The sequence below is a fragment of the Pseudonaja textilis genome, chromosome 4, assembly GCF_049901715.1.
Source record: "Pseudonaja textilis isolate UNSWEBS1 chromosome 4, rPseTex1.2, whole genome shotgun sequence".
Lineage (NCBI taxonomy): Eukaryota > Metazoa > Chordata > Lepidosauria > Squamata > Elapidae > Pseudonaja > Pseudonaja textilis.
In genome coordinates, this window is record NC_141993.1 from 89,154,494 (window position 1) to 89,180,534 (window position 26,041).

The 26,041-nt window shown below is 48.5% G+C and overlaps 1 protein-coding gene across 1 annotated transcript in view; it reads left to right on the top strand.

Moving 5' to 3' along the window:
* LOC113449869 (solute carrier family 12 member 9-like) overlaps positions 1-26,041 on the top strand; it is a 124,902-nt gene that overhangs the window by 93,784 nt on the left and 5,077 nt on the right. Inside the window, exons 10-11 of the mRNA XM_026721002.2 lie at positions 13,231-13,423; positions 22,586-22,760. Of these exons, the coding sequence (XP_026576787.2) occupies positions 13,231-13,423; positions 22,586-22,760 (368 nt within the window). The remainder of the gene's footprint in view (positions 1-13,230; positions 13,424-22,585; positions 22,761-26,041) is intronic.

Here is a 26,041-nt window from a genome sequence, read left to right on the forward strand (position 1 = left end):
GAGCTCAATTGTGATCGTAAGTCAAGAAACTACTTGCATATCACTTGTTTTTTCTGCACGGTTTCCTCTGTTGTTTTTAACCTCCGGGCAGGCATAAAGATGAAAGAGGAATCCAGGGGACGCAACCTTCGGCTTTTGAGCTTTCCAGGCACGTGATATGATAGCCGTGAGAAATTTCTTTTATTCGTTCGGATAAATGTGCCCAGATTCTCATCATTACATATCAGTGTAAAGTTAAGCTAAGCCGTTAAACCGTGGATGTGGATAATCGCCCTGGCCTTTAGAAGAAGCACATCAAATCTCTTTATTACTGTCCTTGACCAGCCTTTACAGTAAATATATATATATATATAAAGGACACAGTTTAACACAACAATTTGTTATTGGAGAATGGGAAAAAAATAATAGTACAATCAAACAACATATCCAATTTAAAATTTTACACAGTTGTATAATTTAGAGAAAATTTTTGGTGGGATTAGCATTTCTTAAAAAATGATGAACATAACATTTATCTTTCAGATCGTATATAGCAGAAGTCCCCAAACTTGGTTAAGACTTGTGGACTTCAACTCCCATAATTCTGGGAGTTGAAGTCCACAAGTCTTAAAGTTGCCAAGTTTGGAGACTCCTGGTATATAGAAATGATTGGAGCATCAGTAGAAGGTCATAATTTAACGAGATAGATAGATAGGTAGGTAGATAGGTAGGTAAATAGATCTGCATTTAGAGATGAGGGTAACTCTCATGCCCCTGGTGGAGACTGACTCCGAGGAAGAGGAGCAACAGCCAACAGGGAGTTGGAGTGTGGGTCCAGAGGTGGTGGAGGAGGCTGGGGAAGGGCAGAGGCTGGCTGAGCAATCAGAGGAGGATCCAGGCCCATCCCCTATCCATCCTAGGTCACGCAGGGAGGAGAGGATCAGGGAAAAGCAAGGTCTACTCAGGAGGAGATTATCATGATCCTCCTCGTGGGTTGCAGGTGGGAGCTATGTACTGTATATAAGTTTGTAACTGCGCAGTCAGAATTGCTGGAGTCAATTTAGTGTTTACTTTGAAAGAGGTTTATCTTTGCTGGCGTTCTTCCCATGGACTCTCCTTGGTTATTTTCCTGGAGTTTATGATTAGTTATCTTGGCTTGCTTCGGAACTCTCATCAATGCGGTTTGTTTTGGTTTTCTTTTTGCCTCGTTATTTACTTTGGTGATTTTAAACTGTGCCTAATAAAACAGTGAAGTTAAGTTGAAGGCATTACCGGAGTTTAATGTATGTTTTGGGTTTTGAGAGACTACGGGTCATCACAGTAACAGGATGAGGAGTAGAAATAACCTGTGAATTATTCAAACTTTCCTGCTCATCAGAATGAAATGATGGGGAACTTATGAAGACAGGTGTTTTTTTAGAACAACAAATCATGAGTCATGATCCTATAAATCAGTGCCTGATATTGATGGCTGCCCTATTACTATTGGTCTAGACCTGTGATGGCGAACCTATGGCACACGTGCCACAGGTGGCACACAGAACCATTTGTGCCGGCACGTGAGCTGCAGGCAAACTTACCTCACTGTGCATGTGCGTTGCTCACAGCTGATTTTTGGTAGGTTTGAGGCCTTTTTCGGCCTCCCAAAGGCTTGAGGGAGGCTTCTGCAGGCTTTGCAGGCTGAAAACTAGCCCCGTTTCATCACTTCCTGTTTTTCTGAAAATACCGGAAGTGACAAAACGGGCCTAGTTTTCGGCCTGCAAAGCCTGCAGAAGCCTCCCTCAAGCCTTTGGGAGGCCGAAAAAGGCCTCAAACTGGCTGAGAATCAGCTGTGAGGCACAGTGCAGGTAAGGGGGCGGCAGAAGGTGGGGGTGAGGATTGCACGCGCATGCGTAGGGGACACGGGGGCACGCATTGCCTTCTAGGTGCTGGCACGCGTGCGCAAGCGTGTGCACAATTTCTGGCACAGGAGCCCCCAAAGGTTAGCCACCACTGGTCTTGCGGACTTAAGACTTGTGGACTTCAACTCCTAGGATTCTCCGGTGTTGGAGCCACCCACAAGTTCTGGAGCTAAGCAGTTCCACTGATAAATTGTTCTGTCAGGAAAGGTTTTCCTTAGTTCTAGGTTGCTTCTCTCCTTAATTAGTTTCCAGCTGTTGCTTCTTACCCACAAACATTGGAACATTGCTATCATGCCACCCTTAGTCCTTCTCTTCATTAGACTACTAGACCAAGGGCTCTCCAAACTTGGCCACTTTAAAACTTGTGGACTTCAACTCCCTGGGATTTGAAGTCCACAAGTCTCAAAAGTTGCCAAGTTTGCAGACCCCTGGCCTGCAGGAAGGAATTCAAGATTTGAAACCTGTGCGTCGCATGCGCATTCAACGTCAGGATTTTAAAATGCGAGGGGCCCTCAGAGGCCATTAAGTCGAAACCCTGAATCGGTTAAGGGGAACCGGGACAGCGGTGTTGTGCTCCCTGGCTACAAAGCCATTGCTATGAAGTCTGCGGTGTAGAAATGGCCATCCCTTTTCGTCAGTGGCCCATCCGTCATCGTGCGGCTTCCATTGTTCCAACGTTACTCAACTTTTAATTGCTGCGCAGCTTAAACCGTTCTCTCCCTTTGCAAATGGGACGTGTGGCTTGTGGCCAGGAAGCAACACAATAAAGTTGTCATTCCACTCTCTCATTCAGAGTCCGAACTTGGAGATCAGCACAGGGCGTTTCTTCAGCACCCTGGACAGCAGCTTTGTGGACATTTCTTCCCTTCCTTCATTTTTTCCCCCTAAATTTGGCCTAAACAGATGGTCCCCGGTTTAACAAAAGTTCATTTAGTAACCATCCCAATTTACAATGGCCCTGAAAATTGCACTTATGACCATTTTTCACACTCAACGACCGTTGCCAGCAACCCCCAAAATTCAGATGCTTGGCAACTGGTTCATATATATATCAGGGGTCTCCAACCCTGGCCAGGTTAAGACTTATAGATTTCAACTTTCAGAGCAGTCTGAGGAACTCTGAGAGTTGAAGTCCACAAGTCTTAAAAGTTGCCAAGGTTGGAGACCCCTGATATATATACTGCATAATGGTCACAGTGTCCCTTTTGCGACCTTCAGACAAGCGGAATCAATGGGAGAGCCAGGTTCAATTCACCACCGTGTTACTCACTTAGAATTTCTGTTTGAGGAAGTTTCCAACTGGTTGTTGAGTTGTGGTATCCATCGTTTGGTCAGATGGATGGTACACTCAAGAGTGTTCCTGATGTGATTTTCGCTTACTGGAAAACTCTGGGGAGGTTTAGCCGTGCCCATCCCTTGCCATGACAGAATAGCAGAGTTGGAAAGGGACCTTGGAGGTCAACTAGTCCAATCCCCCAGCTCAAGCAGGAAATCCCGCACCATTTCAGACAAGCGTCTCCTCTTAAAAAGCGACGGAGCCCACACAGCTTCTTGAAGACAAGCTGCCCCACTGATGAATCGTTCTCACTCTCAGAAAATGCTTCCTTAGTTCTTGGTTGCCTCTCTCCTGGATTAGTTTCCATCCGTTGCTTCCTGTCCTGCTTTCAGGTGCTTTGAAGAATAGGGGTGTTAGAAGAAAATATCCTTCTGGGTTCAGTTCCAAGTGGGAAGAAAGACTGGAAATATATGGAAAGATGGTTTAATGATGGTTTAATGCCTTGGAGCTTCTGAGCGAAAAAGGGAAGAGATGCTGAGATTCCCTGGGTTTTATGCCCTCTGTTGGGATTTGACTTTGAGCTTGTGTTCTGATTGGCTGTCAGAGTCCCAGGCTTGGTTGAGCCTTGCTGGAGGATGACGTAATAAAAGAGTTTTGGGAAATTCCTATTATTATGGGTCTGGCTGACGGAGGTAGGTCTTTGTTATGTAGAATAGACTGGCCCAGGCTTAAATGGCCCATTAACAAAGCTAGTGGGGGGCTGAGTTTCTACCTCTCTGAGTTTCTACTTCTCTTTTAGGGGAAATATTCTGCCTTTTTAATATATTCTAAAATATTACATTTCTCTAGGAGAGGGGTAGGTTTTAACTTCCAACAGGTAGACCCCCTCTTCTTATATTGGATAACTGCCATCATGTCACCCCCGGTCCTTCTTTTCATTGAACTACACGTACCCAGTTCCTGCAACCGTTCTTTATAAGTTTTAATGTCCTTAATCCTCTTTGTTGCTCTTCTTTGTACTCTTTCTAGAACCGTGATGGCGAACCTATGGTACACGTGCCACAGGTGGCACGCAGAGCCATTTGCACCAGCACGCCAGCCCCAGGCAAACTTACCTCACAGTGCATGCGTGCGCGTCTTCCAGCTGATTTTTGGCCCGTTTGAGGCCTTTTTTGGCCTCCCAGAGGCTCAAAGGAAGCGTCTGCAGCCTTTGAAGGCCGAAAAACAGGCCCGTTTTGTCACTTCCTGTATTTCCAGAAATACCAGAAGTGACTAAAAGGGCCCATTTTTCAGCCTCCAAAGGCTGCAGAGGCTTCCCTCGAGCATGCACAGCGGTGGCGGGGGGGGGGGGAATCGCATGCGCAGGGGGCGGGGGGGGGCTGCGCCCATTGCCTTCTGAGTGCTGGCACGCAAGCGCATGTACAATTTTGGGCACAGGAGCCCCAAAAGGTTATCCACCGCTGTTCTAGATCTCAGCCTCTTTTTTTACATTGTGGTGACCAAAGCTGGATGCAGAATTCCAAGTGGGGCCTTACCAAGGCCTTATAAAGCAGTATTACCCCAACAACTTCCCATGATCTTGAGTCTATCCCTCTGATAACGCGGCCTGGGACTGCAATGTTAGGTGAGCAAACCGGCAACAGCAAGAAAACGGCAAAATGTGGCAGTAAGATTTGTTCTTTTCACAAAGCTAAAGAGTGTCCGGCCATTGGTGGAGCGGAAAATCTGCATTCGCAAGAAGTGGGTTTTCAGGGGGATGTGAAATTACTCTCACCATCAGTGGAAAAATAGCTCTTGAGTGCCTGTAATCTCCAGTTCCTCTCTGCATTTCTGAAGGAAAAAAATTCTCAACATGCTGATTTCTAAAGTAGCTCTAATTGATAATTAGCCAGTTTGCAGGCTTGTGGGGCTGTCAGGGAGAAAAAGGATCGGCTTAGAACTGTACTTTGGTACTTGCAATGGGGGGAACAAGAAAGGAAAGGAGGCAAAAAATACCACCACTTCCAATACCAGTTCCGGGGCTTACTCATTGTAATATAGTTTCAATCCAGTTTTAAGAATGGGTAAATACTTAATGGGAAAAAATAAAGTTTCATACATAGGAAATCTAAATCCTGTTCCAGCATTTATTTATTTTTTAGAATAGAATAGCAGGGTTGGAAGGGACCCTGGAGGTCTTCTAGTCCAGCCCCCTGCCTAGGCAGGAAACCCTACACCACTTCAGACAAAGGATTATCCAACATCTTTTGGAAAACTTCCAGTCTTGGAGCATTCACAACTTCTGGAGGCAAGTAGTTCCACTGGTGAATTAATTGTTCTAACTGTCAGGAAATTTTTAGTTCCAGGTTGCTTCTCTCCTTGATGAGTTTCCACCCATTGCTTCTTGTCCTGCCCTACAGGTGCTTTGGAGAATAGCTTGGCTCCCTCTTCTTTGGGGCAGCCCCTGAGATATTGGAAGACTGCTATCTTGTCTGCCCTACTTCCCTTCTCTTCCTTAGACTAGCCAGGCCCAGTTCCTGCAACCGTTCTTCATATGTTTTAGCCTCCAGACCCCTAATCCTCTTTGTTGCTCTTCTCTGCACTCTTTCCAGAATCTCAACAGGATAAGAAGAGATTGGACTGCCATCTGTCAGAAATGGTCTCCCGCTTGGGCGGGGGGGGGTTGGACTAGATGACCTATAAGGTCCCTTCCAACTCTGATTATCTGTTACCTGTTATAATATTCCAAGTGTGGCCTTACCGAGGCATTGTAAAATGGTATTAACAAAGAGAGGGCTCATTGCATTTGCATTACACGGGTAGCTCTCGACTAACAACAGTTCATTTAGTGACCGCTCAAAGTTACGACGACACTGAAAAAAGTGAGCTACGACCATTTTTCACGCTTACAGATGTTGCAGCCTCCCCAGGGTCCCCATGTGATCCAAATTCGGACCCTTGGCAACTGGTTCCCAGTTATGATGGTGGTACAGCGTCCCGGGGGGGTCACGTTTGCGACCTCCTGGCAAGCAAAGGTCAACAGGGAAGCCGGATTCACTTCGTGACCGTGTGACTTACTTAACATCGGGGCGCAAGAAAGGTTTTTAAAATGGGGTGAAACTCACTTAACAAATATCTCGCTGAGCAACGTATGTTTTTGGCTGAATTATGGTCATAAGTTGAAGGGCTACCTGTCGTTTCCATCCAGTTTTAAGGACGGATGGATGACTCAGTGCTTATAGGGGGAAGAAAATTAAGTTTCCTACCTAGGAAATCTAAGCCCGCTTCCATAATTATGTGCCAGTCATTTGTGAGCACGTTCGCTGTCTTGTAATCTTCTTGTAGACTTGCCAGTCGTGGGGGTGTCGTTAGGCGTACAAAATCCTCTGCGCCTCTGGATCCATCTGGAAAATAGTCGTCTTGTGTTCTGACAAGCGTGCAAACGTTTCACACCAACCACGAGAGGCTTTGCAGCTACCTAGACTACATCTGGTTCCTGTTTTTTTTTTTTTTTTTAATTGAATTCTGCACCCAGCTCCGTATTCTCTCTGGGCTGTGCGTTTTGTTTGGATGTGGTTTTTAAGCAGCTGGCACCTCCTTGCCAGCTTGACATCTATAATTGGGAAAATCCTGGAAAAAGGAAAGTCAAGCAGTGGATTTGCGAGCACCTAGAAATGTACTAGTAGCCAGCATGGGTTGGTTAAAAGCAAACACACTTTGTGGCAGTCATGGCGAACCTTTTTGTTGTGGGGTGCCGAAAGCGCGTGTTCATGCCGCGTGTGTGCCAGCACCTACAATGCAATGCGTCCCACCCCCCCACCCCACTTCCCTCGAGCTTCCGGCAGGGTGAAAACAGCCTCAAATGGGCCGAAAAACATCTGGGAGGCGCACGCATGCGCACGCAACACCCCCACCCCCTTACCTGCACTGTGCATGCATGCGCCTCCCAGATGATTTTCGGCCTGTTTGAGGTTATTTTTGCCCTCCTGGAAGCTCGAGGGAAGCCTCTGGAGGCTGAAAATGGGCCCATTTTGGCACTTCGGTATTTCCGGAAGACCCATTTTTTCGGCCTTCCGAGGCTGCAGAGGCTTCCCTCGAGCTTCCGGCAAGGCGAAAACAGCCTCAAATGGGCCGAAAATCATTTGGGAGGCTCACACATGTGCAGTGCAGGTAAGTGTGACTGGGGCTCGCATGCCCGCACAAATTGGCTCTGTGTGCCACAGGTTCGCCATCACGGCTTTTTCGCCTTCTTTGACAAAGTGACTGAAACAATGGACCAAGGAAACGGGGTGAATAGAGCATATAAAGTAGGTAGTCCTAAATTTACCATCCCAACTGAGCCCAAAATGTCCATTGCTAAGTGAGACAATTGTTAAGCGAATTTCCCCCGTTTTTCCACCTTTCTTGCCCCCGTTCTTACCTGAATCACTTCAATTGTTAAGACCAGGGGTCTTCAAACTTGACAGCTTGAAGACTTGGGGACTTCAACTCCTAGAATTCCTCCTCCAGTCACATTAGCTCAGGAATTATGGGAGTTGAAGTCCACACGTCTTAAACTTTTGGACCTCAATGCCTGGAATGCACTACCTGACTCTGTTGTTGCATCCTCTAACCCTCCACTCCTTTAACCTTAAACTATCCACTATTGACCTCACCCCATTCCCAAGAGGTCTGCATAAGGGGCGTGCATAAGTGCCCAATTGTGCCTACCGTCCCTGTCCTATGATCCCCATTTACTCGTACCTATTTCCTGTATTCATACTCATGTTTATACTTGTAAGTGATTGACAAATCAAAAAAATAAAAATAAATAAAAAAACTTGCCAAGTTTGAAGACGCTTGGTTAAGGTAGTCACACGGTTGCGAAGTAAATCTGTCTTCCCCATTGACTTGGCTCGTCAAAGTGTCCTAAAATGTGATCACATGATGTGCCCAGATATTGTAGTTGACATAAATTTGAGCCACTTGCCAGTCGTCCAAATTTTAATCAAAGGGGCGCTGCAGCGGTCATAATTGTGAAAAATGGGTTGTGCCGGCTGCCTCAATGCCATTGTGACTTCCAACAGTCACTATCCAAATTGATTGTGAGTCAAGGACTACCTGTATATATTGAAACAGGAGCTGACTTTCCTTCCTCTGTGTTTCTAGTTGAATTCACTGCATCCTCCAGCTATATTTGATGTCCTATTGGGGATCTGACCCCAATCTGGAACACCAGTTCATCAATTACAGAGAAAGTCTCTTGTGATGATCCAGAGTGTGATACAAAAACAACAAAGTCACAAAAACAAGTAAAGTCCCTTTAATTCCTTCAACTTGACTTCAAAGGTCCAATTATCATTGACCGGAGAAAAAAAAAAACCTCCCCCACCAACAGTTGCGAAAAGGAAGAAATGCCCTTCAAACTCAAAATACATATAAATTATAAACAGAAAAAAACAACACAAACCGCACTGAAGCAATGAATGAGACCAGGCAGGATAAGGGCTTGAAGACGTCCACAGATATCGGAATACACACACTGGGAAGGATGCCAGAACTCAGATAAGAACTGACAGACTAGAATTATTTCACGCTTTGCTTCCAGCACTGGGCCATGCACAGTTTGTCCTTTTAAACAGTCCTCACAGCTGCAGCCCATGAAGGGGATCAGGGCCCTTTCCTCCCCCATAGACCATGCCATTCACGTTTCTCCCTTACCCGTTCCTCCCTGCGTGCCCTAGGATGAAGAGGGGATGGGCCTGGGTCTTCCTCTGACTGCCTAGCTGGCCTGTGCCCTTCCCCAGTTTCCTCCACAACCTTCAGAACCACATTCGCACTCCCACATTCCTATTCTCCCTCGGAGTCAGACTCCCAACAGGGCATGACATCTCCCCTTGTGAATGAGTTTGTTTCCAAATTGGGATAGGTGGGGAGGCGTAGAAGCCCAAGGTGCCCTCCCTCCCTGCTGCTTGGTGCCCTCCATTCAAGAGGAGCTGGCGAAGGGAGGGCCAGAGCAAGCGAGGCCCGAAGATCTCACCTTCTTTTTTAAATCTTCCTTCGCAATTGAGATAAGACAGCGGGTTAGATGAGAACAATTTAATTAAGTTGCCGAAAGGCCTCGGAGTCGGCCCTGCCTGACAGTAAGCTGCCCCCTCGGCGCAGGATTGATGGCCCTTTCTGCTGGTTTCTCCCCCACCCACCCCCCTCCTTCCTGCATTTGAAAATTAAAAATCGGAATTGGAATTAAAAACAATCAAATACTTTCTGTGCCAGACCCGGGCAGTGCCAGCGATGCCAACCTTCCTTCCCAGGATTACCCAGTTCCTTTTATTACAGAAAGATAATCGAGTTGTGTTTGTTCCAGTGGATAGACAAATAAGCAATTTGGGGGGGGTTGTGTGGGGGATAAGGCTGCAAGAAAGAAGACATTAAAATGTATTTGGGGGATGATATTTCTTACCCAATCCGGGGTTCACCTTTATGTTTTCTCATCACATAGCCATTAAGTGAATCTGGCTCTCCTGTGGATTTTGCTTGTCTGAAGGTCGTAAAAGGGGATCATTGTTGTGGCCTGCCAGCGGCCAGTGGAGCTGGCGGCAGACTCGGACAGTGAGGAGGTTGGGGAGGACCACGGGCCAGTCCTGGAGTCTGGGGGAGGCTCCGACAAGGGCTCTGCATCGGAGGCAGAGATGGGGACAGGGCCGTCTAACAGTTATCAGCTACCTTCAGAGTCGGAGATCAGTGGGGAAGAAGAACAGCTGGAGCCTGTTCCCAAGGTGCGCATTCACAGAGCTGCCAGAAGAAGGGAACAGTTAAGGAACAAGGGTCAAGTCAGGAGTAAATGCTCAGGTGGACAGTGAATGGCCCCTCCCGTAGGGAATAAAGAGGAGCTAAAGGGGAGTGGTGTTTTCAGGAGACAGTTAGTTCGTTTAATTAGGGCGAAGATCCGTTTCTGACTTCTTGCCAAGTAATTGCTGCTCCAGTGTGGCGTTTGGAAGATAATCGACCTGGCAACTCTCCAAGCCTGAGAAAGGTCTGTAGTTATGAAATCTTACGAAAGGCTGTTTGCTGGAGAGGAATTCATTTTAACCTAAATAAAAGGGGTTTTATCGGGACGAGGAGTCTGAACAATCATGTGACTCCAGGACATTGCAACCATCATAAATATGAACCAGTTGCCCAGCGTCTTGAATTTTGATCATGCGACCATGGGGATGCTGCAGTGGTCGTAAGTGTAAAAAACGGTCCTCAGTCGCTTTTTTTGAATGCCGTTGTAACTTTGAACGGTCACTAAATGAACTGTTGTAAGTCAAGGACTACCTGTATCCTTTCCACCGTTCTGTGCTCTGCGCAGTTTATGGCTCATCGTTCTCAACACACTTTCCTACAGGTGTTTTTGGTTCCCCTATATAAATGATGCGCACTCTGGCTTCGCAGTGTGGGAAGTTGTGTCAAAGGGGTTGCGCCATTAAAAGGTGCTTTTTCATTGATAGGCTTCTTTTTCCTACCTCTTTGGTGGGTCTCTTGGTTGGCATTTTGGTTGACAGTCAATGAATTCTTTGAAACAGAACGGGCTTGCTCCTTTTCAGAGGTTTTTGTGGGTGTGGGTGCATATCTATGCAGTAGATATTTATTTATTTATTTATTTATTTGTAAACACATCTTTCTCCTCCCATTTCCCCCTACAACAACAACTCTGTGAGGTAGGTTAGGCTGAGAAAGAGAGCGCAAGTTGTCCAAAGTCACCCAGTTGGCTTTCATGGCTAAGGCGGGACTAGAATTCCCCATCTCCTGGTGATTGTCCCAAAGTCACCCAGCCGGTCTCATGCCTGAAGTGAGACTAGAACTACCTGTCTCCTGGTGATTGGCCTAAAATCAGCCTGTTGGCTTTCATGCCTAAGGCAGAACTAGAACTCCCTATTTCCTGGTGATTGACCCAGGAAAGTCACCCAGTTGGCTTTCATGGCTAAGTTGGGACTAGAACTCCCATCTTGTGGTAATTGTTTCAAAGTCACCCAGTTGGCTTTCATGGTTAAGGCGGGATTAGAACTCCCCATCTCCTGGTGATTGGTCCAAAGTCACCCAGTTGGCTTTTGCAGCTAAGGCGGGATTAGAACTCCCCATCTCCTGGTGATTGGTCCAAAGTCACCCAGTTGGCTTTTGCAGCTAAGGTGGGACTAGAACTCCCCATCTCCTGGTGATTGGTCCAAAGTCACCCAGTTGGCTTTTGCAGCTAAGGTGGGACTAGAACTCCCCATCTCCTGGTGATTGGTCCAAAGACACCTAGTTGGCTTTCATGCCTAAGGCAGAACTAGAACTCCCCATCTTCTGATGATTGGCCCAAAGTCACCCAGCCAGCTTTCATGCCTAAGGCAGGACTAGAACTCACTACTCTCCCACTTTTTAGCCCAGTGCTTTAGCCGCCAGACCAAACTGGCTCTCTTTAAGATGAAATATCTCCCGTTTCTTACCACCGCATCCTCAAGTGAGTTTAGCAGGTCACGATAAACTTTTTCCATCTTCTCCCGCGCGACGTGGCAGGGACTCCAGAGCGATATGGATTTGGCAAGGGAAGCGAAGTCTGGGATAAAAATTTGTATGCAAAAGATTCCCCACCCTCACCCCCCACCCCTTACGACCATTCATCCATTTTAGATGCATAGAATATAGCCTGACAGCAATTCCAGAATCCCTTTTCAACACAAGTACTTTGTGGTTAGAGATGAGTGCGCTGCACACCCCTTAATCGTTCCACTGGGGAAAAGTTATGCATTATGTATTCATTGTCTTGAAAGATTATTAACCAACTGCAAAAGCCTTCTGGGACACTGCAGGTTGAAGCCAAAATAAAGACGGTTATTTCCTATAACCTCCCTTGGAATTCCACCCCAAAACACATTTCGGTTGTTAATGAACTGACTGGTGGAGCATTCACAATGTGTGTGTGTGTGTTGGGGCGGTGGGGGGGACGTGGAGAGCCCCATGTTTTCATAAAATTGCAAAGTTGTAAGCCTGTGCTATCCTGCAGGTAGTCCTTAACTTATTATTCACTTAAGGTACGGCAAGAAAGGTTGTAAAATGGGGCAAAATTCACTTAGCAACTGTCTGGTTTAGCAAAGGCAATTTGGGGCTCTGTAAGTCGAGGGCTAACTGTAGCAGTCTTGCAGTACTTTAGGGGTTGTCCCAGGTAAGGGGGAGGGGGCGGTGTCAACCTGTTCTGCAAAGCACCTGAAGGCACGACAAGAAGTCTTGGGCAGAAACTAATCAAGGAGGGAAGAATGAAGAGCCTAGAATTGAGGAGAAATTTTCTGACAATTACAAATATTAATTAGTGGAACAGCTTTTGCCTTCAGAAGTTGTGGGTGCTACAACACTGGAGGCTTTCAAAAAGAGATTGGACAATGGCATAGGGTCTCCTATTTGAGCAGGGGTTTGGACTAGAAGACCTCCAAAGTCCCTTCCAGCCCTATAAATATTCGATTTTCTAAGGCCGTGATGGTGAACCTATGGCACGCATGCCACAGGGGGCACACAGAAGAGCTATTGGAGTGAGCACGCAAGCCCCAGCCAAACATACCTGCACTGTGCATGCGCGCGCCTCCCAGCTGATTTTTGGCCCGTTTGAGGCCATTTTCTCCCTCCCAGAGATTCGAGGGAAGCCTCTGCAGCCTCAGGGGGCTGAAAAACGGGCCTTCCGGAAATACCAGAAGTGGCAAAACGGGCCCAGTTTCAGCCTCCAGCGTCTTCCCTCAAGCCTCTGGGATAGTGAAAACGGCCACCAACGGGCCGAAAATCACCTGGGAGGCGCGCGCATGCGCAGTGCAGGTAAGGGTGCGGGGCGGGGGGTGTTGCATGCGTATGCACAGGTGGGAGGGGCGCATTGCCTTGTGGGTGCACTTTCAGCACGCCACAACAAAAAGGTTCGCCATCACTGCATTCAGCAGACAGATGAAACACCTGTGAATGCAGCTTTTATCTGGAACTACAACTCCAATCAGCTCCTCCTGGCCCTTGTAGCTCAGGACCTTGGCATTACACTTCCAAGCAGAACATCTCCCCCGCCCCCAAGGGGATTCCAGACATCCTAACCTGTTACCTGTTCTCCTTCTCCAGGCCCACCTTCAAGTATTTCACGTGGCACACCTGTGTGCTGGGCATTGCTGGCTGTGTCGTGATGGTCTTCCTCATCAGCCCCATCTACGCTTCGGCCAGTGTGGCCTTCATGGTCATCCTGCTGGTGGCTCTCCATTACCTGTCCCCCAGCAGCAGCTGGGGCTACATCAGCCAAGCTTTGATCTTCCACCAGGTAAGAGCCATCCCAACAGGGTGGGGGGAGTGTTTGAGCAGTCAATGAGACCACGAAAACAGATTGTCCTCAGCGTCTGGAGCCAAAACTTCAAGCTCTGCACCATAAACTTGGTTCTTTATGAAAGGAAGGACAAATTTATGGTCTTAAGCATTCCAGCCAGTACAGCACCTTGCTGTCAAATGAGACGCTTCTGTAGGCAAACCCTGGTCTGTTTCATCGCGCTTTCTCCAGGGGTGGGTTTCTACCGGTTCTGTCCACCTCTGTAGAACCGGTAGCTCTGAAGAGCAGCAGACATAGAACCGGTTCTACGTCTGCTGATGTTTTTGCCCACCCGTCCACCTGGGCTCTTACCTGATCTTTATCTCCTGGTTTTTCAACTTCAGCTGCCGAACGAGGCGCAGCTGCAGTTAAAAAAGCAGGAAAAGAGGGCTGTTTCAAAGGCTGCTTCTCGGCACACAGTGTGCTAATGACGATTAACAGGCACGCGGCTCACAGCGTGCAGGGAGGCTCGTAAATCCCGAACCGGTAGTTAACCCTGTCGTATCCCACCCCTGGCTTTCTCAGTGCGGAGGCAGAAGAGACGCACAAAGATGGACAATCTGCCTCTGACTCTCGGTTGGTCTCTGCTGTTCCCAGGGGTGAGATTCAGCCGGTTCGGGCCGGTTCACGCGAACCGGAGGTTAAATTTACATCCGGTTCGCCAAACCAGTAGTTTGAACTGACCAGCTGACCCCACCCCACCCCTCCCAGGAGTCCCCCAAACGGCCCGTTTTGGATGCAGGGAAGTGCAGCAAGTGTGAAGGCTCCAAGAGGCCGAAAAATAGAAGTTCAGGAACAGGCCTGTTTCGGCAGCCCAGGAGGCCATGTTCACCCTCCCAGAGGCCCGAGGGAAGCCTCCAGACTCTGGGAAAGGCGAAAAACGGCCCTCCCAGAAGTTTTGGTAGGCCACGCCCACCATAACAATGCCCACTCAACACCATGGCCACGCCCATCCAACAACCGGTTGCTGAGATTTTTGAATCCCACCCCTGGCCGTTCCCCTGATCCGTACAGGCCAGGATTTCTCAACCCTGGTCACTTTACACGTGGACTTCAACTCCCAGAATTCCCCGGCCGGTTGGGACTCCAAGATCCCTCTCACAGTTACTGATATTGATCCAGTCCCAAAGGCAGCTGGACTTTCTTGCCTTTTTTTTCTTTTGAAGACGTTTCGCTTCTCCTCCAAGAAGCTTCTTCAGCTCTGACAGGATAGTGGGGAATGGAAGGGTTCATATTCCTTGCAGGCCGCTGGTCATTTGCATCCTTTTAGAGGGTCGTTGAGGCCACTTAGGAGTCCCAAAGGTGCTTTTTCAGGAGGCAACTGGACTTTCTTGCCTTTTTTCTTTTTCTTTTGAAGACATTTTGCTTCTCGTCCAAGAAGCTTCTTCAGCTCTGACAGGATAGCAGGGAAGAACTGAAGAAGCTTCTTGGGTGAGAAGCCAAACATCTTCAAAAGTAAAAAGCAAGCAAGTCCAGTTGCCTTCCAAAAAAGCACCTTGAGGACAACGGTGACCTGAGATGACTGAGAACCTCTACAGGCTGTTGAGCCCGGTACCAGCTATTCTATACCTGTCCATTTTGGTTTTTCTTGACGAAACGTACAGCCTTAACTTTTCTCTCCATTAAATTTTTATTTTATTAGGGGGAGGATCTGCCATCTCCATCTTCTTGGCCCCTCGCCTCTCCCGTTGCTCTGTTGCCAATGCCGGAGCAGGTGGTCATCCTTATTGGAGATTAATTTTTCCGATATAATAACAACATTCCCGAATTTGCATCTGTTTCCTTTTGCCGGGGACTCTTTATCCTCCGCTCACCCTTTGAGCCGACGGCTCGCCCTTCCAGCTGGCATAATCCCCGCCCTCTTGCCTTTCCCCGGGAACTGTGCCCGGCTCTTACAAACTGGGCCTCTTGCCCAAGCCCGGCCTTTTAATTTGGGTGTCATAAAACTGACATTTAAAAGTTCTAGTTAGGGGGTTTAATGGAGGAGCCTTATTAGCCAGCTGCTGTTTCCCCGACGCTGCCTGGCAAAGCCAGAGCCCTCCTGGGAGGAGGCGGGTGGGGAGCCGATCAGATTGTTTGATCAGGCAGTTTGCTTGGCATTTGGCACACAATGCCAGGCCGCCCGTTCTGTGCATCTTGTGACGGGCCTTGTCATTAGACCTCCACCTGCCCCCCCCCCCCAGGTGCACCAACCTTCTGGGTTGAGCTCTCTCTAACGCGGGAAAAAGCCACCCGTGGAGACCCTGAAGGAATATACGGGTGGTCCTCCGCTTACGACCACAATGGAGCCCAACATTTCTGTTGCTAAGTCAGACAGTTGTTTAATTATTGCCTCGTTTTACTGCCTTTCTTGCCCTGTTTGTTAAGTGAATCCCTGACCTTGTTAATTGAATCTGGCTTTCCAATTGACTTTGCTTGTCGGAAGGTCGTAAGAGGGACCGATGCAAACGTCATCACTACAAGTCAAGCGTTTACATTTTGATCACGTGACCCCGCGGGATGCTGCAAGAGCTGGTTGAAAACCCATCCTAAGTCACTTTTTTTCGGTGCCTTGAACGGTCACTGAAGGAACTGTTGTAAGTTGAGGACTGCCTGGTGTTTCTCAAGCTGGGGGACTTTAAAATGTCTGGACTTCAATTCCCAGGCTTTCCCAGCCAGACCTTTTCCTTCTCCTCCTCCTCCTCGCACTCACCGCTCACCCAAGACAATTCTTGATGGCTTTCTCAGACACAGCACATGATCAACTTCCTTCCCCTCAGCGCTAATCAGGGGTGAGATTCAAAAATCCCAGCGACCGGTTCGCTGCCTGGTTGCTGGGTGGGCGTGGCCATGCTGGGCGTGGCCTACCGGAACTTCCAGGATGGCTGTTTTTCACTTTCCCCAGAGTCCGGAGGCTTCCCTTGCACTTCTGGGAGGGCGAAAACAGCCTTCCCCAGGCTCCAGAGGCCTTCCGGAAGCCAGAAACAGGCCTGTTTCCAGACTTCCAGAACTTCCATGAGGGCCGTTTTTTGCCTTCCCCAGAGTCGGGAGGCTTCTCTCGGGCCTCCTGGAGGGTGAAAATGGCCTCCCCCGGGCTCAGGAGGCCCTCTGGAAGCCAGAAATAGGCACGTTTCTGGACTTTTGGAACTTCCAGGATGGCTGTTTTTCGCCTTCCCCAGAGTCCGGAGGCTTCCCTCACACCTCTGGGAGGGCAAAAAAGCCTTCCCCAGGCTCCAGAGGCCTTCCGGAAGCCAGAAACAGGCCTGTTTCCAGACTTCCAGAACTTCCATGAGGGCCGTTTTTTGCCTTCCCCAGAGTCTGGAGGCTTCTTTCGTAAAATCACCAAACCAGTAATTACACCTGTCAGATCCCACCCCTGCCTGTGACCCTGTTTCCCCCCCACTCCCTGTGTGTGTCATAAATCAGATTCTCCAACTGAGCACCTTCACAGGCTGGGCGTCATCCATCATGTTCTCCAATTAAATATATTCACAGGCAAAAGCTCTGGTATTTTAGTTACAATCTTTGAAAGATAAAGAGTTGGAATGGACTTCCGCTTTCAAACTGCTGCCCTGCTCTTCCATATTTCCTTCCTTGCGCCCCTTTTTTTTTTTTAATGGCAGCAACTAAAACAGGCACAGGCATGTTTCATGAGTTGACACCTGCCTGCAGAAGAGGCCGCTTGACGGCTAAGGAGCGTGTGAGTTTTTCAACAAGGTTGAAAAAAAAGAGAGAGAGAAAGCAGGCCCAGAGCAGGCGGAGAGAGCGGCAAATCTCCCCAAAGCCACTTGGGGATTTCTCGCCTTTTAATATCTTTAGTTCCTAGCGGTGACGGGCCGGGATGCCGGACGAGAGGCAGTGACAGATTGCAGGCAATCAACAGCCGAGACCTGAGGGGGCAAGTGGAACAATTGCAGTAACCTGAGATCCTCCGCGGAGTATCAAGGGGAATAAATCTAAGGAGTAACGTTTACTTAGCTGGCGTGATGTGACCTGACGGAGGCTGATGAAATACAGTGGTTGCTGGTAGTGAAGACAAATGTTAGCAGCCAAAGACGTACATATGCGTTAGCATCCCTTGAGCTCCTTTGGGTCGTGGCTCGATGCATGGTGATCAATCAATCGGAACAGAGGCTGGAAGGGACCTTGGGGTGTGTGGGGGGGTCTTCTAATCTAACCCCTCCCCAAGCAGGAGTACAATTTCAGACAAGCGGCTGTTCAGTTGCTTCTTAAAAACCTCCAGTGATGAAGCACCCATAAACTTCTTGGTGATGGCGGACCTATGGCGTGCGAGCCCCAGCCAAACTTAACCTGCACTGTGCATGCGTGCGACTCCCCAGCTGATTTTCGGCCCGTTTGAGGCCTTTTTCGCCCTCCTGGGCGGGCTCAAGGAAAGCCTCTGCAGCCTTTGGAGGCAGAAAAACAGCCCTTCTGGAAATATCAGAAGTGCCAAAACGGACCTGTTTTTCGGCCTGCATAGGCTGCAGAGTCTTCCCTTGAGCCCCCGGGAAGGGGAAAACAGCCTCAAACAGGCTGAAAATCAGCTAAGAGGCGCGCACATGTGCGGTGCAGGTAAGGGGGGGGTGTTGCACGTACATGCGCGGAGGGGGCGCATTGCATTGCGGGTGCTGGCGTGCACGTGCTATCGGCACCCCACAACAAAAAAGGATCACCGTCACTGTTCTAGGTTGCTTCTTTTCTTGATTACTTTCCATTCCATTTCTTCTTGTCTTTGCCTTCAGGTGGTTTGGAAAACAAGTTGACCCTCCTCCACTTTGGGGGACCCCCCTCAAATAGTGGAATATAGTGCTATTAAGGCCCCCACTAGTCCTTCTTTTCTCTAGACCCGGCCAAACCCAAATCCTGCAACCATCCTTCCATCTGTTTTAGCCTCCAGGCCTTTAATCATCTTAGTTGCTCTTCCCTGCGCTTTTTTCAAAGTCTCAACATCTTTTTTGTTGTAATGCGGTAACCAAAACTGGACGCAAGGATTCCGGGTGTGTTCTTACTAAGGATTTATAAAACGGTACTACGACTTCACGCGATTGTGATTCTGTGCCTCCGTTTAGACAACCGAGGATTGTGTTGGCTTCTTTTGGCTGCTGCTGCACACACACACACACACACACACAGAAAGAAACACACAAACACAAGCATGCAGAGCAAGGGTGCTCCTGACTGGAGCGCTGCACAAAGGAAAGAAAAATTGTGACTGGTTTTTCTTTTGATACGTTGAGGTCGGTGAAGCGGAACCCCCAGTTGGGTCCAGCTTTTTTTTATCCCAAGGCAATTCATTCCTGGGATTCGTCAGATCCAGGTAATCCTCGACTTACGGCCACAATCATGTCCTCACTTTCTGTTGCTAAGTGAGATAGTTCTTCGGTGAATTTTTGCTCCGTTTTTACGGCCTTCCTTGCCCACAGTTGTTATGTGAATCGGCGTAGTTAGCCGCACGGTTGTACAGTGAATCTGGCTTCTCCGTTGACTTTGCTTGTCCGGAGGTCACAAAAGCAGATCACAGGGGAACTGCAACCGTCATAAATACGAGTCAGTTGCCAGGTGTCCGAATTTTGATCATGTAACCATGAGGATAGAGGGATGGGGTGGCTCAGTGACCTAAGACGCTGAGCTTGTCGATCAGAAAGGTCGGCAGTTCAGCGGTTCGAATCCCTAGCGCTGTGTCACGGAGTGAGCTTCCGTTCCTTGGCCCAACCTAGCAGTTCGAACGCATGTCGAAAGAAACGCAAGTAGAAAAATAGGGACCCCTTTGGTGGGAAAGGAACAGCGTTCCGTGCGCCTTCGGAGGCGTTTAGTCCTGCCGGCCACATGACCACCGAGACGTCTTCGGACAGCGCTGGCTCTTTGTGATGGAGATGAGTAGCACCCCCCAGTGCCAGAAATGACTAGCACGTAGGTGCAAGGGGAACCTTTTACCTTTAACCATGGGGAAGCGGCAACGCAGTGGTCGTAACGGTGAAAAATGGACTAGCTCACTTTTTCAGTGCCGTCATGACTTCGGCGGTCTCTCGGTGAGCCGTTGTAAATCGAGGACTAGCTGCCCCTGATTTTCCATGACATGGAGCACTAAAGCTGAGGCTCTTCCTCAGTGGTGGGATTCAAACGTTTTTTACTACCGGTTCTGTGGGCGTGGCTTGGTGGGCGTGGCTTGGTGGGCGTGGCTTGGTGGGCGTGGCTTGATGGGCAGGGCAAGGAAAGGATACTGTAAAATCCCCGTTCCCTCCCCACCCCACTAACCTGCTTTCCAGCTCCGTTCTCCTGTGCAGGGCAACCAAAGGAAGACCCAGCCGATCAGCTGGGACTCAATGGGAGGCAGAGAAGAGACGGGGTTGGTGGGGCCAGTCAGTGACGGGATTGGCCGGTTCTCTGAACGACTCAAAATTTCCGCTACCGGTTCTCCAGAAGTGGTCAGAACCTGCCAAAGACCACCTCCCTTTGAGAGACAGAGGTGTGGAACAGGGGTCTCCAACCTTGGCATGCGCCGGCTGGGGAATTCTGGGAGTTGAAGTCCACACGTCTTAAAGATGCCAAGGTTGAAGATCCCTGGCCTAGATAGGCCCTGCTCAGGTCACTTCTGGACAAATACATTTTGCCAAACCATGTTTATCAGTCTCTCTTTCAGCCCAAACCAAGAAAATGTGCCACGGAGAACAACCTTGGCACCCGTAGGGAGGAGATATTCCTACAGCATCCTCACGTGCCAGCAGGATTTGCATCTAGGATCAAAACCGGGGTGGGGATAAAAAAAAAAGGGGAAAACATGAATCTTTAAACTGGAGCAGCCAAGTTGACTTTCAGAGTTTGCTCTGGGCTGTGCATGAGATGACGGCAGCCGTAATAGTCAGCGTACGAAGTTTACCTCAGCGTGCCTGTGCTGCGGATTTTTGAGGATAAGGCCAGGACGAAAAAAAAAAAAAGCAATTACCTTAGAGAGCCAGGCAGCCACATTCTCTGGCTTCAAATCTCCAACCGGAGGACTGGACAGCTGTCTGCTGGGAATAGAGGGCTCCGAACAAAGCAAGGGTCTCCGAGGTTGAAGCGGGCCTGGCTGGGCTCCAAGCCTGCGACGCTGCCTGGTTGTAAGATCGTAAGAAGAGCCTTGGCAAACTCTGGGCAGGGGCGACGTTGTCAGCCAGATATGTCAGTCCTCGTCCTTCTCCCTCCCTCCCTTCCTGCTCTCTTTAATTTTTTTAGTGTCATTTCCATCACACGTCTGCAGCAGCGTTCAGGGTTGAGGCGGAGTGGGTTTGTTTTAGTTTTTTGGAAAGAGCCTTTGCATAAATTTATACGGAGCAGGAAGGAAGGAAGGAAGGCAGAGAGTAAAAAATAATACGAGAGACAGAGAAGCTAAAGCTTTGGATGCCTCTCTGAGCTTCCCGTTCGTTTGGGGAAGGGGAAACCCGGAGATCGAAAGGCCAGCATTGGTTTGGAAATGGGAGGTTGGGGAGGGGAGGAAGGAAGAGCGGGGAAAAGGGGGAGAGGAGAGGAAAGGAAAGAGGAAGGGAAGGGGAGAAAAAGGAGAGGGGAAGGAAGGAAATGAAAGAGGGAGGGAGGAAGCAGGGAAGGAAGGAAGGAAATAAAAGAGGGAGGGAGGAAGCAGGGAAAGAAGGAAGGAAATAAGAGAGGGAGGGAAGGAGGAAATAAAAGAGAGGGAGGAAGGAAGGAAGGAAATAAAAGAGGGAGGGTGGAAGCAGGGAAGGAAGGAAGGAAATGAAAGAGGGAGGCAGGAAGCAGGGAAGGAAGGAAATAGAAGATGGAGAAAGGAAGAAAGGAAATAAAAAAGGAAGGGAGGAAGCAGGAAAGGAAGGAAATAGAGAGAGAGAGGGAGGGAGGGAGGGAAAGAAGGAAGGAAATAAAAGAGGGAGGGAGGAAGCAGGAAAGGAAGGAAGGAAATGAAAGAGGGAGGGAGGAAGCAGGGAAAGAAGGAAGGAAATAAGAGAGGGAGGGAGGAAGCAGGAAAGGAAGGAAGGAAATGAAAGAGGGAGGGAGGAAGCAGGGAAGAAGGAAGGAAATAAGAGAGGGAGGAGGAAGCAGGGAAAGAAGGAAGGAAATAAGAGAGGGAGGGAAGGAGGAAATAAAAGAGAGGGAGGAAGGAAGGAAATAAAAGGGAGGGTGGAAGCAGGGGAGGAAGGAAGGAAATGAAAGAGGGAGGCAGGAAGCAGGGAAAGAAGGAAGGAAATAAGAGAGGAGGGAGGAAGCAGGGAAAGAAGGAAGGAAATAAGAGAGGGAGGGAAGGAGGAAATAAAAGAGAGGAGGAAGGAAGGAAATGAAAGAGGGAGGCAGGAAGCAGGGAAGGAAGGAAATAGAAGATGGAGAAAGGAAGAAAGGAAATAAAAAGGAAGGGAGGAAGCAGGAAAGGAAGGAAATAGAGAGAGAGAGGGAGGGAGGGAGGAAGGAAAGAAGGAAGGAAATAAAAGAGGGAGGGAGGAAGCAGGGGAAGGAAGGAAGGAAATGAAAGAGGGAGGCAGGAAGCAGGGAAGGAAGGAAATAGAGGGAGGGAGGGAGGGAAAGAAGGAAGGAAATAAAAGGAGGGAGGAAGCAGGAAGGAAGGAAGGAAAACAGGGAGGGAGGGAAAGAAGGAAGGAAATAAAAGAGGAAGGGTGGAAGCAGGGAAGGAAGGGAATAAAAGAAGGAGGGAGGAAGCAGGGAAGGAAGGAAAAGAGGGAGGGAGGGAGGAAGGAAGGGCAATAGCACTTCTGTACCACTTCACAGTGCTTTACAGACCTCTCAAAGCGGTTTACAGAGTCAGCCTCTTGCCCCCAACAATCTGGGTCCTCATTTTACTAAACAAATCCAAACAGCCACTAAGCGAATGGTTGTAAGCTAAGGGCACCTTTACTATTGCACAAAATATGTATCGAAGCCCTTGCTTGAATTCCTATTAAAATTACACATCGGCTGAGAACTTGATTGTGATCTTCTTTCTACCTGTTAAAATTGTAGAGCGATGCACAATCCTTCAGGATGGGACAACAGCTCCCATCATCCCCAGCCTGGATAATGTTTGGGGCTGCAGTCCCTATAGAGCCGTTTTTCTCAGCCTATTGGAACTTTAAAGACGCGTGGACTTCAACTCCCAGAATTCCTTGCTCTATCTGACCCTTGCGCTTCTTTCACACCCAGGTCCGCAAGTACCTGCTGCTGTTGGACAGCCGTAAAGAACACGTCAAATTTTGGCGCCCGCAAGTCTTGCTGATGGTACGGAATCCACGCACCTCCCTCCAGCTCATCCGCTTCATCAACGACCTCAAGAAAAGCGGCTTGTACGTGCTCGGCCACGTAGAGCTGGCGGATCTGGGTAAGGAGAGAGTAGGAGAAGGAGTAGGAGGTCATCCGAGGCCCAGCCAGATGTCCCATGATGAGGTCGCCTTCAAGTTTGGACCAGTATTTCTCAACCTCCGCCATTTTATGACGTGCGGACTTCAACTCCCAGAATTCCCCAGCCAGTCTTGCTGGCTGGGGAATTCTGGGAGTTGAAGTCCACACCTCAGAAAATGGCGGAGGTTGACCAACACTAGATTGTTGGCAACCTTCTTCTCTGCTCTCACCAGCAAGAACCATTTCACATGGACAGGGTGGAGATGTTGAAACAATTTTCCAATCATAAGTGTGCCGGCAGTCCTCAACTTACACCAGTTTGTATAGTGACCGTTGGGCGAGCTACAACTGCCCTCAAAAAAGTGATGCATGACCATATTTCATACCTAAAAAATGGCTGCATTCCTCTCTGTCCCTTGGTGAAAATTCAGTCACTTGGCAATGGAGTTTAGTTTAGTTTAATTTAATTTATTGTCATTGCATCTCATACAACAAAATTAAATACCATCTTCAGTGTACATTATGACTATGAAAATAAACACAAACACTCATCCTTCATGTTCTACGCAATGGAACTGATAAACCCCTCATTTTGCATTAATATTGCACTAGACAGTAAAGTCCTGTTTATGACGGTACCTCGGCCTCTCGCCATCCCGTTTTGCAACCTTCTCATGAGCAAACTCAACGGGGAAGGGTAACAGCCAGATTAGTAATTTGACAACGGCAACGATTCACTTAACAACGGTGGCCAGAAAGGTCGCAAAAGGGGGGCAAAACTCACTTAGCAAAGTTCTCACTTAAACAACATACATTTCGGCCTCGATTGCGGTCGTACGTTGAGGACAACCTGTGCTCCAATACCTTCACCAGGGATCAGCAACCTGTGGCTCTGGAGCCGCATGCGGCTCTTTCATCCCTCTGCTACAGCTCCGTCACTCAAAATACGCATCACAACCACCAATGTCCGACACCCGCATGCATGTAATTAATTGAGCTTTTCGATCCCCTGGTAGGATAAATGGATCAATCCAAGAAATGAAAAAGTTTCAGAAGAAAACAGAAACATTTAATTCAACTACATATGCTAGTTTTGTGGCCGCTCAGGAAATCATCGGGCACTGAGAAGTGTTTTGTGGCTCCCAGTGTTTTCTTCTTTTTTTGTGGGAAACTGGTCCAAATGGCTTTTTCAGTGTTTACCCCTGACCAGGGCTGGAATTCAGCCGGTTTGGCCCAGTTTGTGTGAACCGGAAGTTAAATTTACACCTGGTTCGCCAAACAGATAGTTAAACCAACCAGCTGGCCCCTCCCCTTCCAGGAATCTCTCCGTGCCCCCTTTTTGGGTGCAGGTAAGTGCAGGATCTGCGTGGAGGCTCAGAGTGTGTGTGTGTGTGTGTGTGCGAAAAACAGGCCAAACCAGAAGTTCTGGAAGTCTCGAAACGGGCCTGTTTCTGGCTTCTGGAGCCCAGGGGGAGGCTGTTTTCACCCTCCCAGAGTCCCAAGGGAAACCTCCAGACTCTGGGGAAGGCCAAAAACAGCCAAGCTGGCAGTTCCAGAAGTCGAAAAGGGTCTGTTCCCGGTTTCTAGAGGCTCTCCGGAGTCCAGGGAGGCCGTTTTCGCCTTCCCAGAGGCCCAAAGGAAGCCTCCAGAGTCTGAGGAAGACAAAAAAAAAAAAATGGCCGTCCTGGAAAGTTCCGGTAGGCCACGCCCACCATTGCCATCCAGCAACCGGGGAGAGAACCAGTTGCTGGGATTTTTGAATCCCACCCCCTACCCCTGACCTAAACTGCAAATCTCTGGGCCGTCTCAAGATGGCCCTAGGCAGACAGCAGTCTCTCTGCACTGCCACCTAGTGGTGGCTCCAAGTTTTGCAGCCATGCCCGTCCGTGCACAAGGCAAGGAGACTCCAGCTGGCTGGGAAAGATCCCAACGTTTGTTCCTTCCTTTTGTGGAACTCTCGTCCTTTGTACTGCAAATTGATTTCTCAGATGCTTTTGTGAAGGCTGCAAAAGGGGCCCCTCCTGGAGCTATTTGGGTTTCCATAGTAACTAATGGATATTTCTTCCCCCCCCCCACCCGCCCCGAGAAAAGGGGGGAATGTGGGAGGAGGAGGTTTGCTAATTTCATTTTTTTTTTTTTAACCTAGAGTTGACCAAAACAGAGAGACGGGGGCGGGGGAAGGAAAGGGATGAAGGGAAAAGCACGGATGAAATTTAAGCAATTGTGCAAATCACGGAAGTTGTAGAGGATTGAAGGAGGCACCTCATTTGTGCCCTAGAAGAAGATTCGGGGTTTGGGAACAGCCCGTGAGCAGCCACAAACAAACCATCTTCTGCGTCTCCTCTGCCCACACGGTGAAACCATCATTCTGACATGTGGCAGATGAGAAATCTGGCATCGCGCCACAGGCAATTCTCGACTTATGCCCACGATTGAGCCTCCCACCTTCCTGTCGCTAAAGGAGGCAGTCGTTAAGTGACTATGTTTGCTGCATTTTGCCACCGTTGTTAAACGGTAGAGTTGGTAACTGAAGTCACTTTTTTCAGTACCGTTGTAACTTGGGTCACTAAACAAACCATTGTAAATCGAGGATTACCTGTACACCAGGAGATGCCTTTCCGAGGAAGATTTGTGAAACAGACAATAATCTTTTGGGAGGCGGCTATAAAGATTAGATCTCAAATGACACTTGAGAAAATATAAACTTATTTTTGGGCAGAGAAAGAATGGATTTACTAGTCACACACCTGATCAGGAAAAATAAAAACCAGATTTAATATAGCCTGTAGTATTCAAAGCTATCCAGGGGGTTGGGGTTTTATTCATTGGTAAAATAAGAGCTCATTTTGTAAATCCAGCAGGAGGCCCATAGTGTTCTTCCTCCTACTTTCTCCTACAATGACCCTACGAGGTAGGAAAGAAATTAGCACAAAAATTGCCCAGGAAGCTTCCATGCTTGAGAGTAAGCTGGAATCCAGATGGTCCTGTTCTTAATTCAGCATTGTAACCATTCAACTTTTGCAAGTTTTTAAGATGTATGGCCTTCAACTCCCAGAATTCCCCTGCTATGCGGGCAGGGGAATTCTGGGAATTGAAGTCCACGCACCTTAAAATTACCTAGGTTTGGAAACGCTGTTTTAAAGCCAACCATATTGGCCACTACAAATGTGTTTCCTCAAAAATAAAACCCTGACTTTTTATTATTATTATTATTTTTTGGCCACCAAAAATGGCACCAGGTCTTATTTTCGGGGGATGTCA